Genomic DNA, 18,099 nt, shown 5'->3' with positions numbered 1-18,099 from the left:
ATTGATGGAACATTAGTATAAACAAATCAATATCATATTGTATTTCATTTGTACAAGATGAAAAAGGTGTGGAAAAGCTTCAGATTTATTAATCATAAAAATGTATTTAAACTATTATAAGAAGCTATAGGCCATATTTATACAAAAAAATCTACATGTAAATTGAGTGAAGTTCATTAAAAGGGAATAATTAGCCAACTTCCTTTGAAGGTGTTGCAATAAATATTTGAAAGTTTAATGATTTTGTTTAGTGAAAATTAATTAGTAATATTTTTATGGCGAATTTGATATGACAATTTCCTGGTACAATGTATATGAAACCATAAGCTTGACATATAATGCGGTGAGGGGGGACATCTTGAAGAGAACATCATTGATATTCATACATTGTTTATTAGTTGTATTTATGATGTAATCCAGTATAAATGGTATTATTAAAGGTCCAACATTATCTATTCAATATAAAGTGACGTTGACTATGAACAATTTAATATCAATTTCTATTGCTTGATTCAGATTTCTCTACTTCCTCATTTGCTATTTTTAATGTTTAGTTTAAAAAGTCAACTAGAAATATTACTCATCATTTAGAAACTCACTTGAAACACACCCTTTCTCTGTTACATCCGCATATATGTGTATCAAGTTTAGTCGTATTCTCTTAACACTTGTTGAATGTATCTCGAAATGAAAACTGCCACTCATTACATACCCTTTATTTGTTCTTGAGGGCCTCATTAGCCAAGTGTTCAAAGTATATGACCTACTGTATTACTAGACTGTCAACACCGAGAATGTGAGTTCCAAACCTACACGGGACAAGTGCACTCGACTCTTAATTTATTAGAATTGCTAGTTTTCATACTGAGTGTCGGTGTAACTTTCAGGACACTCAGCCCTCTTCAAATATACCAAACCGTTAGCCTCGAAATATTACAATAGTGTTGAAAGTGGCATTAAACCCAAATCAATAAATCAATCATTTCAGGTGTCTTGTATTGTATATGTCTGCTTAAATAAATTGAGAATAAAGAAATTTTAGAGACTTTAAGATATCATTGGTTCAGGTACAAGCGTCTAAGTATATCGAGAATAAAAAAAAATGTTGACACCAAGGTTATGTCCCTTAAATGTATTTGTTTTAGACATGTCCAAAACAGGTACCGGGACCAATGAAATTAGCAAAATAATGCTTGCTCACCTGATTATCTATTTGTACAATAAACTTATCATTGGGACCCCAATTTAAATTTTATATTTGCACCAGACGCGCTTTTTGTCTACAAAAAATATACCAGTGACGCTCGAATCACAGATATCCATAAACAAGACTTTCGCATATATTGAATTTATCCTCATATTATTTCTTTACCATGTTTACTAATATAAAGTAAAATAACAAGAATACTGAACTCCGAGGAAAAATCTAAACGGAAAGTCCCTAATCAAATGATAAAATTTGAACCTTAAACACGTGAAACGAATGGATAGCAACTGACATATTCCTGACTTGGCACAATCATTTTCTTATGTTGAACTTGAACTTATAGCTATCAAAACTCTCACTTTTATTTTTTATTTTTATTTTGGTATCAATGTGAGAACAAAACAAACATATATAATAGGTAAAATGTCAAAAAATAGAGGCAGCAGTCAACAGTATGTTATAATCTTAATCACAATTAAAATCACAATTTAACAACACCCTTAAACTGAAAAGGAGACGTTATGAAAAAAGCAATCGTCTAGCTTCTGAAATTAAAAAAAAAAACGTTTATGCTTTCAAAATTGTCTTGACCTCATGTATGAATGATTATAACGATAGAATCTGGTACTTAAGTGTGGTTATGCAATACATGCAAGACGTTGGACACCTTTTCAGACAGCAAATTTATCAGACTAAATTCATAAACATTATTACTTATATCTGCGTATGTCTTATGTGGTTTTTATGAGGTGTTTATTTATGAACACTTGTAGTATGTTATTTGATGGCTTTATAGTTCTTTTTTAATTTTTGAATTCAAGTGGCTTCTTAGTGGCCTCGTCTGACCTTTTCTGACCCAGAAACTTCCTTAATATCCCTCCACATAAGTTTCTGTTAAATACGAAAGGTTCAAATTTCGTTCAAGCTATGTTTGGGACAGACACTTTCAAATGATAGTAGAGATGTGTTACGATATCACATTATCTTAAGAAAAGTAAAATCACAAAAATACTGAACTTTGAGGAAAAGTCCCTAATCAAATGTCAAAATTTAATGATAAAACACATCAATCGAATGGACAACAACTGTCATATTCTTGACTTGGTACAGGCATTTTTAAATGTAGATAATGGTGGATTGAACCTGGTTTCATAGCGCTAAACCTTTCTCTTGAACAACAGTCGCAAAAGATTACATGAAGTTATTGAACTTTTTTCCAAATTTTTATACATTTGTTGTCAAACTCTGATAGCTTGTTCATCTTAGATCGATGTATTCCCCCTATTGATATACTTGGTTACGGATAGATTAGGGTAAATTAGAATATGAAATATGAAATATATATTCAGATCGGAAACATGCTAAAGAAACATTTATATACCTTATTTTGTAAAATACTAATTAACTGAGTCAGATTTGTATGTGCTAGATCACAAGACTAAAGTATGTAGAAATATATGTTAAAAGCTCAAACCCATTTAACGAATTGAAAACACCAGTTTAACTTTTTTGGTTTAATTCAACTGTCCTTGTTATTCATAATTATACACCCGCTTTAAAAAAGGGGGGTATACTGTTTTACCTCTGTCTGTCAGTCCGTCCGTCAGTCCGTCCGTCCATCAGTCCGTCAGTCAGTCCGTCCCATGGAACTTTCGTCACATTTTTCTTAGGAACTATACATCCACCCTTTCTGTAATTTGGTATCAACATTTATATATGTTAGCCATACCGTGTGATGCGTTTTCAGATTCATCACTTGACAACTTCCTGTTTACCGAACACTTGTATGATTTTACACATGATAGCCAAGTTGAAAATTTTCGTCACATTTTTCTCAGGAACTACACATCCACCCTTTCTGTAATTTGGTATCAACATTTATATATGTTAGCCATACCGTGTGATGCGTTTTCAGATTCATCACTTGACAACTTCCTGTTTACCGAACACTTGTATGATTTTACACATGATAGCCAAGTTGAAAATTTTCGTCACATTTTTCTCAGCAACTACAATACAAGGATTTCTGAAATTTGGTTTCAGGATTTATATAAGTCAGCTATACCGTGTGATGCGTTTTCAGATTCATCACTTGACAACTTCCTGTTTACCGAACACTTGCATATTTTTACACTATTAATATTATCCACTTGCGGCGGGGGTATCATCAGTGAGCAGTAGCTCGCAGTTTCACTTGTTGAGATTGAATTGTTCGATGAGAGTTGAGTTATCATCTGATTTATAAGTACAAAACGTATACAGTAAAATCACAAAAATACTGAACTCCGGGGAAAATTCAAAACGGAAAGACCTAATCAAATGGCAAATTCAAAAGATAAAACACATCAAACGAATGGACAACAACTGTCATATTCCTAACTTGGAAACGGCAATTGCATTTTTATGCCCCATCTACGATAGTAGAGAGGCATTATGTTTTCTGGTCTCTGCGTCCGTCTGGTTTTTCGTTCGTCTGTCCGTTCGTTTGTTCGTCTGTTCGTCCGTCCGTCTGTCCCGCTTCAGGTTAAAGTCTTTGGTCAAGGAAGTTTTTGATGAAGCTGAAGTCCAATCAACACATGTTCCTAATGATAAAATATTTCTTATTTTAAAGCCAAACTAGACTTTAGACCCCAATTTCACGGTCCACTGAACATATAAAATGAAAGTGCACGTTTCTGGTTAAAGTTTTTGGTCAAGGTAATTTTTGATGAAGTTGAAGTCCAATCAACTTGAATCTTAGTACACATGTTCCCTATGATAAGATCTTTCTAATTTTAAAGCCAAATTAGACCTTTGACTCCAATTTCACAGTCCACTGAACATAGAAATGAAAGTGCCCGTTTCAGGTTAAAGTTTTTGGTCAAGTCCAATCAACTTAAAACTTAGTACACATGTTCCCTATGGTATGATCTTTCTAATTTTTAATGCCAACTAAATATTTTACCCTACTTGACGGTCCATTTATCATGGTTAACGATAGTGCGAGTGGTGCATCCGTGTACTTTAGACACATTCCTGTTAGAAAATGGTGGATTGAACCTGTTTTTATAGCGACAAACATCTCAATTGTATGACAGTCTCATCGAATTCCATAATATTGTATGTTAATGAAATCAGTCAGTTAATACTCTTAAGGTTAATGCATTAATTGTTTGGTAAATTTGTCCAGGGTAGACTCTTATTTTGTACGAGCTAGCCAGAGCAATATAGATTCTACGAGTAATGTTTTTCACCATTGAATAGTCATTCAATGTATAACCCTTTTATTGTACATAGCAAAGCTTGAAAAAATGTTAAAAACATATTTTTGTCACTGATGACATCACCAATTGAAATTTTGTTTCGTAAAATTGCAAAATGATATATATTTTGTATAATTGCACGCTAACTTTTGGTAACATTTTGTCGGAAATATTTGTTTGCCATAGAACACAATCACATTTTAAAGGTCATACAACAATATTATCTATGATCTTTTACAGCAGTAAACATAGTAGTGCGACACCTGATACTTAATTTGCGACATTTACATGCAAGATGTAGATGTTTATCCTGTATATGTTTCCAGGGCGTGGGTAGATCACATAATTTCGGAAGGAAAAACTGTTTGTCCTTTCTATTTCCTCGCTTTACAACTTATGTGAAAAGTACTTATAGTGTCGTGTATTTATTTTATTGAAATAAAAGAAACCATTTGAATCAAATCAGTCTCCACTGAATCCACTTACATGTATTTGACTAGTTCCAATTAATATTACTAGGGATTTTCTACCGAAGGAACAGATTAATGAATTGAACTTAACATCTGTTTTGATCGTCATTGAAAAATCAGATTTAAACGAAATGCGCATCTATAGCTTGCAAAAATATAAGCCCGGTATCTTTGATGTGTTTTTATCTTCAACACTTTATTATCTTGAGAAAAAAAACATCACCAGAAACAATTTTATACAAACTAAATCTCCTCAGAACCCACGAATTTACATATATGTCAGACCCTAGTTAATCTTAAACCATTGCTACTTTAAGTTGAAGAATGTGACCTATTTTTTAAAGGTTTTTCTCATGCGGAAACCTCTTGAATTGGGTCGTTATTAGATCGTATCTGATACATTGATTTTACTTTAAAACTTTCCCATAAACTATCAATCTTAGTCAATTTATGTTTTCCTTTACCGCTTTTTTTAAAGATAAAAGAAACAATATCGTTCAAGTCTAAAGGTGTTTTATATGATGTGGTTTATTTTCCCGCCTACATCTTTGTCTATCAATATTATACCTATATAATCTTGGCCTAAATTCAATTATATTGAGTACATTTGTATACTAGTATTGTCATTTTAAGTCTTTTTCATAATTGATCACAGATGCATGCTTCAGCCGTTAACCAGTGTTACTGAGGTGAAAAGTCTGACGTAAATTTTAATGGAAATGTAGAATTGGTAAAAGCACAATTAAATTACCTAGACAAAGTCGTGGAGAGATTTTACCTATTTGTTCTCTATTAAAGCAGTTGCGAGGCCTCTTTCAGGGAAAACGGTTGTTTGCATAATCAAATTGGTCTGGTTATTATAAACATATTAATATGTTTTTACAGAAAACAAGGAGATGTATGATTTCAATCGAGAAAAGTATCAACCATAAGTTAAAATGAAGTGGTACTAGATAATAAACGGCTACCGCACGGCCTTCAACAACTGAAATAACGTTTAACATATAGTCTGCTATAAAAGGCGAGGACATGAAAAATGTAAAAACAATACCAACGAGAAAACTAATGGCGGAATTTATAACAATAGTTTCTGCTTTCACAGCACTGCACTCTACTATTCAGCACAAAGTACAAATTTATCATTAGCATATATGAGCAAAAATATTCTTGAATGACTTATTTTTTGTTCTACAAATCGATTAGTGATGTTGAAGATATATAAACTTATTTAATTGGAGACCACGTTCCTAAAATTGGTTATATCACTTAAAAAGTGTTATTTGATTTTCTAGCTCTGCTTATACTGTTGCTGGTGGACAGGTAGTTCCCGAGGGTATCAACAGCCCGGTAGTCAGTAACTAACCATTGAAATCATTCATAATCTACGTTACATAAATATATTGAAAAAAGATAAGAAACAAAGGTTTCAACACCCTCAGCAAAGTTATACAACTAGCAACTGACGTACTAAATTTTAGTCCTGGTATCTATGATGAGTGTATGCATATGTGTTTTGTTACCCTTTTTATATATATTTTGGTCCCGTAACTCTTCAAGTGTTATGGCTTCCTGACTCTCAAAATTCTGGTTCTGAAGGAAATCAAGAAAAACGTTGGACGCACCAACTTCATTACGTGTTTTTTTTTCAGTTTTTATCACAGTGTCGATACAGACTACTATTCCACAAGAGTAGCATCAGCACAGTCGTCAGTGCTCTGCCATTGTCACCAGTTGTCACATACGCTTCTAAAATTTTCCCCTCAGAAAATTTAAAAAATGTTAGATATTAATGATTCAATCCCTTCGGACAAACTAGACTTAAGAAGGTCTTGACTATTTTTATTATGTCTCTTTGATCATATAACCCTCCTTTGACATAACAAACTTAGAATTTGATTGTTATAATGTTGATAATTAGAAAACATCAACAAATTTTACACATGATAGCAAAGAATAAGAAGAGAGGCAAATTCTGCATAACTTTTTTTTTAAATTGATGATCTTAGAACGCGATACGTAAGGAAAATTCAGTTTAGCATTGCCAATCTGCGGCTTTTTAACCGTCTATCCTTATCCATTATTTTGAACGCAAAATGATACGAAAACCTAAATGTACAAAGACATCATCGAACAAACATGACATTTGAAAGGAACTTAAACCCTTAGCCATCCTGTCTCAGTTAATTTAGTCCTAATTGGTCCTGACGCTGTTTTGTTAGGTAAAGTATCAAATTACTTGGTATAGCAATCACTACTGGAAATATGATACATTCGGAAACAACACAATTTGACCCTATAAAAGTAAACAAGTCTTACATATACTGATTTTAATGCTTCCGAAGGTTATGTTTTCTTTCACGACCTTTCAATAGTATACAGTTGTTCGTCCATTCGTTCGTCTGTCTGTCCATCCGTCCGTCGTCAAGATTTCAGACAATAACTCCAAAACTCCATTGGTTGATTTTTCATTGTTTTGACCGTTTTGACTAAAAGGTTTCCTATGTTGTTTTCTGTTATTTGGTCGGGTTGTTGTCTCATTTCCATTCTCAATTTTATACTGTAGGCTTTAGAAAATAGTTAAATGAATTCGATTCTGAAATGGATTAGTTGGTACGTGTGTCTTTGATTTACTATTACATAAGAACATTATTTACCCTACAGCACCGTTACTTACGTAAGGATATGACAGATGGCTATATAATGGATGTGTGCACGAGATGAACTGTTATAATCTAAAGGTGTGTTTTTTTCTGATTATTCCATATTCTTTGGGAGTTATTAAATACATAAAGGCATTAACAATCGATATATATATTTTCAAAAATGCACTTTAACAGCATACAAACGACTATATTGATTCCAACGGATTCTATCTACACCGGGAAAGTTTTTAAAAAAAAACATAGTTTTTTTTTCTCTCTAAAAATTCATATAATTTAAAGTCGTGCCTTTAGATTTTCGGCACCGTAATAATTCAGCAATAGAGCTTGATTTGTTCATTTTGCATACATAGTAGTCTTTTTTGCCAAGAAAGAAAAGAAATATCTTTTAATCGATACTTTTTCAGACTTCTAAAAACTGATATTGACATTAAGACATACAACTCTGAGAGTCATTGTGAGACAGTTCCAAAATAGACTTTTATCAATCTTTCGACATTTTGATATTTGTTGTTGCGATATAAATTATACAGAAGAGACACGTCGCAGTAGAGTCTTATGTTGACCTTCATGTTAATGATTATTGACCTTGTACTAGTAGATATTGTACACTCCTAAACAAAACGTATGGTCAATTCGTTGTTATATTATAAGGTCTATAAGTCGAACAACAACATGTGGATTAGAGGAAAAAATATACAGATAATGTGCAATATAGTTTATATTTTCATATCTTTTGTTCTATGGGAAAGATTCTTTCATGCCAATGTTGACCATAGATTTACATTACTGTCCATTGGTAGACACCACAGCTGCTTCACTAAGAATTATGACAAATAACAATTTTTTTAAGGAAGGAAAAATATAGCCATTTCATAATATTTTATTATTTGATCTTGACATCCACGTGTTATTGCACGACTTTTGAAAATTATGTTTTTTCACTGGTCTGCGCAAAATTGTTATGGTAAACAATCAAATACCTCAATCCTCTACCAGACATGAATCTTCAAATAACTGTGGTGTCTACTATTTAAAGTATGACAGGTGCGCTCGACTCTAATATTAATCGACTAGGATTGTAAGTTTTTCCATGGAAGGTCGCTGACTATCTTGAGCACTCCGACTCTCTCCGCAAAACAGTGACGCTTAAACACCAACACTCAATAAATCAATAATTGCAAGTGAAATGGGTGAATGAGACCGATTTGAGAGTTGCAATATAGTGAATGACAACTGGCATGATCGTAAAAATATTTGTTTTTATTTTATTACTTCATTGTTGTTGTGTTTTTTTTTTGTCATTTTTCAATTTGATAATGATAATGATTATTTTTTTAATGATTAAAATGTGCATTTACAGTTTCATATAAAATGAGGACCCCCACTGACTAGTTAGTTGCTCTGTAGTAATTATTCAGTTAAAGGGGCACTAACTGTCAAATTCATGGTCACCGATTTGACTCAAATTCTCATATTTTATTTATAACAATGTAAAACATTTATCCAAACTATCAAAAGTCTAAAATAAACATTTTACAGAGCAAGGGGTAGATAATATATAGGTTCGTTTCGTGTGTATTTCAGTCCAGACGCCATCTATAAATTACCGATCGATTTGACCTCAGATGACCATATAAGCGATGTAAACATAAATAAAAATATGAATAGATTAAACCAACACGTGCAGTGCAATTGGATTTTTATAAATCTGTTTGATTTTATTTTATAGATTAAAAATAGATGTTTCTCATTGTTTTTAACCGTATAAGAATGATTTTATGTGCATCAAATTAGTAATCATATGATTTACCGTAGTTTCACTTTCAATGTTGACATTCTTTTTCTTTAAATAACCAGTACACGTACAATGCATGCGTTGTCAATCTCTAGCTAGGGGTTAAATTGAAGTTCACTTGAATACGGATTTAAAGAGGTCGACTCATTCACTTGCAAGTGAATTACTAATTACCAATGTTTCTTAACGTAATTTGACAAAACTGAACCTTTTTGGCTGCAAAAAGCGAATTGTTATTTCACTATTTCACTTTCATTATTGATTGAACAGAAAAAAATCAAACTTTAGATTTATTATATATCTCGTAGCTAGTGCCCCTTTAAATGTCAGCATTTCTTTGTCGAGCTTAAATATACTTCATTTACTTAAATATATAAAAGGGTTCAACACAAGACATTTATAAGTCAAGATTCCTTCCGATATCCATGATTTTTAACCGGATTTTTGTGACAAAAATGTCGGTTATTGATTTGGGGATGTACGGCGGGCGGGCGGGCGGGCGGGCGGCAATCACATGTTGTCCGTGCATTAACTCATGAACCGTTCAACCAAAGCTTTTAAAATTTTAATATGTTGTTACTGATGACAAAATGGAGGTCAAGTACAATAGTGACGATTTTGACTTTTACCGTTCAGGAGTTATGGTTCTTGAAAGATTGAAAAATGGTGTTTCCAGTCGTGTCCGTGCATTTACGCATGAACTGTTTTACTAAAGCTTCCCAAATTTTAATATGTTGTTACTGATGACAAAATAGAGGTCAAGTTCAATAATGACGATTTTGACATTTACCGTTCAGGAGTTATGGTTCTTGAAAGATTGAAAAATGGTGTTTCCAGTCGTGTCCGTGCATTTTCTCATGAACCATTCAACCAAAGCATTTGAAATTTTTATATGTTGTTACTGATGGCAAATTAGAGGTCAAGTTCAATAATGTTGATTTTGACTTTTACCGTTCTGGAGTTTTGGTTCTTGAAAGATTGTGAAATGGCGTTTCCATTCACGTTGTTGCATTTACTCATGAACCATTCAATCAAAGCTTTTCAAATTTTAAGATGTTGATACTGATGACAAAATGGAGGTCAAATTTGATATTGACGATTTTCACTTTCACCATTCATCAGTAATGGTGCTTGTGATATTGCCAGGACACAAATAAATATTAATAAATCCGGTTTGCTGTCGTTGTGACAGCCTCTTGTTAACACTGTGTTGACAATGATAAGGAAGGCCATTTTTGATTTCTATGTAATCTTGCTGGGAAATTTGTGGAATAAAATTTGTTTTTTTTTTATGGAAAAATTACTAATTTGGAGACAAATTATTTCCTATGATGTATAAATAAAAAATGAAGGCAACAGTAGTATACCGCTTTTGAAAAGTAATTAATCGCTTCAGTAGAAACAAATCCTGATCACGAAACCAAAAACCGAGGGAAAACATCAAATAGAAGAGGAAAACAATGGAACAACAGAAACACTTGATTTTTAATATTGAAATTCGTTCCTAGTGTAAGCAAAACAATATTTATTTTGACTAGTGTCGATAGTGGGGATTTCAAATAAACATTGGTATATAAATATTACAGGGATTATACACTTATTTCGAGATGATTCCTGGTGTCTGATTTGTAGTAAATAAACTCATCATAGATACCAGGGTTGAAATTGTGTATTTGCGCCAGACGCGCGTTTCGTCTACAAAAGACTCATTTGTGACACCCTAATCAAAGATAAATAACAGTTTTGTTGAAATAAATATTCCGAAATGATTTTTCAACGTTCATTTTACTTGGATTTATACATAAATTTCTATTAATGTAAAACACACAATGTATTTACTGAAATTTAAAATCAAAATTTAAAATATATATATATATAATAAACACGAATTGCTTGGTTTGCATGAGTATAACATGTTATCACACAAACATAAACAAGTATGAGGTACTTGCTGGTTTGTCAGTTTTCTTGTTTATTTTTATATTGAATGAATTTAGCAAGTAACTTGTCAGTAGTGTACAAAGAATGGTTAAATAATTTGATTTTCATGCGTCAATCTTTTGTTTTTGGTTAGTTTTTGTTACGGATGACTGCTTGTCATGATTTGGAGTTTTTGTCAGATTTTCGGAATCCTCTGGTTTTATTCATTTGAATGCCTTAAACAATTTCCCCATGAACCCCAATTTTTCTTCTCATAAATCTTTCATATGTATAATTTGTAAAAGTTTTTTAATAGTGTTTGAGTACTTTAACTGGTCAATGATAAAGCTATGGAAAATCAAAATTCCAAAGGCTGATATCTCGAAAACAAGCACATTGACCCCTATATTTTTTTTGCTTTTTTTATTCCTCAATTTATTCCCTATCAATACATACTAGTTTTATGAAAAGTTATTTATTTTGAAAATGAGCAGCGAACATCCTTAAACGTTCTTTCTTTTAGATGATTTTCTAGCGTCACTTAGTATCTACTTTGCTTTTATATTGAGTTATTTTCTGTGGCAGTAATGATAATTGATAATTTTAGAAAATCAAGATATTTGTTAAAAATTGTTTTCAGATTTTAATGTAAGAGAAATAATCTGTAAAAGAAAGTTCGACTGACGTTTCTAGGCAGCAATGCTAGAATAAAAAATGAATATATTAATTTTTTACTTTTTGTCCTGTACGTTTATGAACAGCAATTTATTTGTTGACCCATATGCGAATTCCCTCCGACTATTGAAATTTGACACAGCACGAATTCTTTGAGTGAACTTGGTAATTATGCTGTGATCAATGAGGGTGAAGCTTACAATTTAGATTATGTGCTACTTTCCATTAGGCAAGTACTTAACTTATATTTCCTATTTCTGGTTTGGTTGAGTGTAGTTTAAATTATTCATAACACTTCAATTTCGCTCTTTGATGATAGCGCAAAGGTGTTTTGATGAGAAAGTTATACGTGGAAATAGGTTTGTGGATCAAAATAACAATGAACAAATGTGTAAAGTTAATAAGGCAAATATAAAAATATAAAAATACATTCCATAATTATTTTTTCAACGCCAACAGCACATGTCAATACAGAAATATGACTTGTCATTGTGCTGTCCGTAGTACCCTTAACAATACAATTTTAGAAGTGCTCAACTACGCAAAAACTTCTGAATTCCATCCTAGTTGGGTTTTTATTCTAAACTTGAGCCGTCATACAATTGCACATTAACAGTATCTGACAGGAGCCTATGGTGATATGACCAGTTGCATTTCTTATGTACGTAATTTTCCGGGACCAACAATTGTTGAAATTATATTATAATGGCCCTTTGAAGGGGAGTTATTCCGAGTGACAATATATGGTGATTTTTTTAGATATGTTCTTTGCTAATTATAGTTACTTTTGGACGCCCGGTGAGCTATATCGACTCTTTGACTGCATTGACTTATTAGTTATTAGTTAACAACTTGTATTCCTATAAAAGTAGTGATGTACCGAATGAGCGAATTGTTTTAGATGCATGTAGGAAAAAACTTTGCTCAACCTTGTTAATTAAAAGTTATGTTTGGAAAGAGTTGGGGTTTTTTTTCCTATTATTATTTTATTTAAATTGTTTTGAAATGAAGGTATTTGTTAATATGAAAACAAAATTTGTGTTAAGAAATAATCTTTCTTAAAAAATTCTCTTTTTTATAATTTTAGGGCAGTGTTTTATATAATTACTTTAAGCACGGAAAATTAGAACGATCAGAAGGAAGTTCAATAGCAGAAGGAATAGGTCAAGGTCGATTAACAAATAATCTTAAAGATACGCCAATCGATGATGCTTTTTTGATAAAAGATACAGATGCAGTTGAAATGGTAAATATACATATAAAAGTTTTGGGTGTCATTCTCTCCCTGCCACAGTTTAAAAGGGGGATTTGAAATTAGCTTTGTTTTAATATTTAAAAAAAGTCTGAATATGAATATAAAAAGCGATATTCTTAAGATATGTGTATAAAAATTCCGGAGGCTATAAATATAGAGAATAACAAGAAGATATACAATAATAAAATTTTAATAGTTTACTGCGTCTGTAGTTTCTTTTTATATTTAACTACATATGGGAACGCTCAAACCCCAAAAATGTCAAACTTTGGAAGTAAAATACATAAAAACTTGAGAAGCCATATGATCAAATAGGATCTAAAAGGAATTCCCAAATTTACTGAGTTGTATGCCAATTGGATTGATTTCAGTTTTTCGACCATAATGAATTTTCTGTTTTCGTATATTCTACATGATTTACGGTATTTATTTTGACAGTTAAGCTGTTATACAATAGGTTCAACAACTATTCTAGAAGGAAGTCGTACATAACGGTTATCTAACTGTTTGAAGTTTAAGGAAACAAATTTATAAAGCCATGGAAGATCGAAAAACACATCATCGTAGATTAAGTAAAATGTTGTTTCAAATATTTCTACTATCCTTTTTTATCAACATAAACTATTATTTAAAATATATGTGTATTTTGATCTAGGTATTTCGTTTATTACATGAAGAGGGATTTTTTGTTGGTGCTTCGTCGGGATTAAATGTAGTAGGGGCAGTGCAAGCAGCTAAGTTGATGGGACCAGGCCATACAATAGTTACTTGCTTATGTGATACAGGACAGGTAATAAAAACATTTCCAATTTAAACAGGATCAAGACTGTGATTGCTAAAGTCTCAAAGAACTTATTTTTATAGTCCGACATAGAAGAGAATAAAAAAGTACAAGATAGATAATTAATTTCATGTTCAGGTAAAGTTCTAAGAAGTATAAAAAGGGGGACTGTAAGATAACCAATGAAATATGTCATAGTATAAAATTATCCTATGAAAGATACCAGGCATAAAAAAAATTACGCCATATGAGCGTTTCGTCAACATAAAACTCATCAGCGGTGGTAGAATCAAACCACTTAGTATATCAAATCAAATGCGAAGTCGAAAGGCACTAAAAAAGTGAAAATTCTGAAGCATTTGTCAAATATGGTTAAGGCAATATATGCCTGGTTGTAGAAAAACTTTAGCATTTCTAGTGTATTACTATTCTTTACATTTCATAAAAAAAACGTTTCAATGATATGTCATCACACAAATGCTGAAGACTGGACTTTTGATACCCTCGGGTGGAAAGATGAATTTATATTATATACATATAAGCATATAATGAGAGATGGTCGTATTTATATTATATACATATAAGCATATAATGAGAGATGGTCGTATTTATATTATATACAAATTAGCATATAATGAGAGATGGTCGTATTTATATTATATACATATAAGCATATAATGAGAGATGGTCGTATTTATATTATATACAAATTAGCATATAATGAGAGATGGTCGTAACTGAAAATATGTTTAAAATACTTAACTTGCTTATATCAAATCATACCATTATTAAGAAGGGTAAATTTAAGAGCCAATTGGAACGATTAGTTGGAAATATAATAATTAATATGTATTCGTTTTAGAAATACTATGGAAAGTTATTTAGTAGGAAGATCCTAGAAGAAAAAGGTTCGTAACTTTAAAATGGTTTCATTTAAAGTAGTGTGTCCCTTTATATTCATATATTTCATGGTTTTATAGCGTTCCTAATGTTCATTAAAATGTAAGTGATACTCTTTTTTTACCCAATCTCAACCTACTATCTACATAAATTCATTGGTTTAGATCAGTTACCAACATATAGACGTCTAATCTTCAATTCAACTGATTGTTTCCTATTCCAGATTGTAACATTTTGAGTAAATGTGAATCCGACTGACATAAAACATGCATGTATATCAGAAGACGTTTAACCTATTCACACACTTTATGGAGTTCATGCGCTTCACCTATCTACGCTTTTTTTTGAGTTAATGCGATTCCTCAAAGTTTTTGTTTAGCCTTCATGTGTTTCTTTTTAATCAATTTGCGACATTTGAACATCAGTAAACTGCTGTCGCCTTAATTTACGGAAGTTAATTGAATTTGGTTGTCGTTATGAAAGATTTATTTAAAGTCTACCATTCCATTCCTTAAATGATAAGAGTTGCTTTGCCACCCTGTATGGAGAAGTTTCGCCTCCCTGTAGGGAAACGCTTCGCCTCAATGACTACACACTGGTCTGCTTTCCTCTTGGAGATCTCTCAGTTTTCGTTTGTATAATAAAGGCAACAGTAGTATACCACTATTCGAAATTCATAAATCAACTGAGAAAAAACAATTCCGAGTTACAAACTAAAACTGAGGGAAATGCATCAAATATAAGAGGGAAACTACGACACAATAGAAACAACAAACACAGGAACAAACTATAATATAACAATGGCCATTTTCCTGACTTGGTACAGGACATTTTAAGAAAAAAATAGTGGGTTGAACCTTATTTTGCGGCATGCCAAACCTCCCGCTTTAATGGTTATACTAAATATAACATTAAATTGACATCATTATATGACAGGACTACAATACAAACAAATGGAGAAAATATAGGACAGAGAAACACACGAATAATAGCTAACAAAAGGTATCAGGTTTAAAATTTAATACGCCAGACGTGCGTTTCGTCCACACAAGACTAACCAGTAACCAGTACACCTTGATTTCTCTTCTTAATCGATTCAATGATATTTTCCATCAGTAAACTACTGTACTTTAATTAATGACATCATAAAATCGACTGATAATTTGGTATCAAATCGCACCGGTAACTCTATTTTTAAAGAATTTAAAGTTCTTGATACAAAATAGTGGGATACGAGTTTGTCAATCCTTAGTGGTAGTTATAGGATTTTGGTCGAATGTTGTTTGTTTTCAATTTCTTCTGATTATGGTTATACCTGCTTGTCATGGTCGACTTGTGATTTATGTTTGTCTTCTTTGAAATCTTCATATATTTATTGTATAAACCAAAAATACGAGGTAATATAACAGTAGCTCAAGTCAACAAATCCATTATATGTGGGGAAGATGTAGTTGATATTTTAATTTAGAATAAGAAAACGTGTAGTGTTGAAACGTAAAATATACCAGGGGAAAGGTCAAATAAAATAGTTTTGATGTTATTGTAAAGTTTGTGCGTTAAATTTTGTAAGCAGGTCTTAAGAATGTTCGCATGTAATTGATACTGCTGCTTGAGTATGTCAGGTCACAATATTTTTTTAGTTCCATCTTTTACTGTACAAAGGTGATGGTAAGGATGTTACATTTTTAGTAAAATATCTAGACCGGAAGTGTATATGTCGGTCTTTATAAGGATGTTTGTGCAATGCCATTGCTAAGAGCAAATAAAAACCACATAAATACATGTACGACAGAGAAAAGTCAGTATTTGTATATACATCTACAAATCACAACATATGTATAAATGCAATAATGGTATTTGAACTGAGATTCCATATTGCATTTGGTAATAAATATTGTTTATTGAACCGCCGTCCAAAATACATTGAGTGTTTTATGTTTTTCCATAAACAAAATTTTTGAGGCAAACAAGGAAACGTTGCTCCCAGATAACTCCTACAGTACAAAGACTTGTATATAAGTTGTCATATAGAAATGGACGTTATTGGAACTCCGGTTGTAGCTATAGAACTTACAGGAGAAATTTCATGTGGTTTAGAATGTTTAGCATGAGTGCTTATAAGGAATGATGCTAAATACCACAGCAAAACAGTTTCAGTAAAATTCAAATAATGTTATTTTAGGTTTTAATGTGTTGTGAAACACTTGGACATAAAGGTGTCCATGAACATACAAAATACACCTTTGGTGTGATAAACAGTCAGTATAAAATGACTGCTAAATAGGATAACACCATTTCCTACTATATAACTTCATTGTTAATTCGAGTTTCATCCAGTAACATATGCATAAACCGCCGGGTGAACCTGTGGAGCAGAAAATAAATTCATCAAAGATTTTCAGTAAGGGGCAACCATTTAATTTTTAAGGAGGTATCAGGAAAATCCGGGTTCAATTGTTTTCTTCATAGGCTTGACAACAATATTTGTTTTCGTCAAATTGGAGATACTTTTTGGGGGAAAACCCATACCCCACGCTCCTTCTGTGTTTTCTCCACTTTTATTCCCGCCATGTTATCTTCTTTATATTTAATTTGATTTGATTTGGTAATTACATATAAACTCATCATAGTTACCAGGCTTTAAAGTCTGTTGAAATGGCATATAAAGTAAAGGTTTAGCCAAATAAAGCTAAGGGAATATTTTGTTGGCATACAAAATCCTTATTCATTCGAAAAAAAATTTTAAACTTTGATTTATAGTTATTACCAAATAAATGACAATTGGTGCCAACAAAGAAGTGCTGACTATACTGGACTGATGATAATTCATATTAGATAAAAAAAAAAAAAAAAAAAGCATAGAAACAAAGAGACACTGTCGTTCTTGAGATGTTACGATGAAATGATGATTTAGGGGCTTTACCTAATAACAAATAACCGTTGTGTATGCTGTAATAGTACACCTGTTCTAGTACAATCGTTGGAATGACATCATGCACTAACATACCTCATCAACTGGGATAACAACTGCCAAAGGCTTGTATAGATGATGTATTACTTGTATTATCTAGAATATAGATATGCTCATTGAAAATGTGAGAGAGAGGAATTATGCTTCACTATTACTTTAGAGATAAAGTTAAGTACCCCGAGGGTATCACCAGCCCAGTAGTCAACACTTCGGTGTTGAC

General features: G+C 32.0%; 1 protein-coding gene across 1 annotated transcript in view; it reads left to right on the top strand.

Annotated features, from left to right (window-relative positions):
• The window catches only part of LOC139515718 (uncharacterized), a 63,772-nt gene that overhangs the window by 33,051 nt on the left and 12,622 nt on the right, over positions 1-18,099 (top strand). Inside the window, exons 10-12 of the mRNA XM_071305382.1 lie at positions 13,060-13,218; positions 13,883-14,017; positions 14,871-14,916. Of these exons, the coding sequence (XP_071161483.1) occupies positions 13,060-13,218; positions 13,883-14,017; positions 14,871-14,916 (340 nt within the window). The remainder of the gene's footprint in view (positions 1-13,059; positions 13,219-13,882; positions 14,018-14,870; positions 14,917-18,099) is intronic.

This window comes from Mytilus edulis, chromosome 3, assembly GCF_963676685.1.
Source record: "Mytilus edulis chromosome 3, xbMytEdul2.2, whole genome shotgun sequence".
Classification (NCBI taxonomy): Eukaryota; Metazoa; Mollusca; class Bivalvia; order Mytilida; family Mytilidae; genus Mytilus; species Mytilus edulis.
The sequence above is the reverse complement of the archived record's forward strand: the minus strand, read 5'-3'. Positions and strand labels throughout refer to the sequence as shown.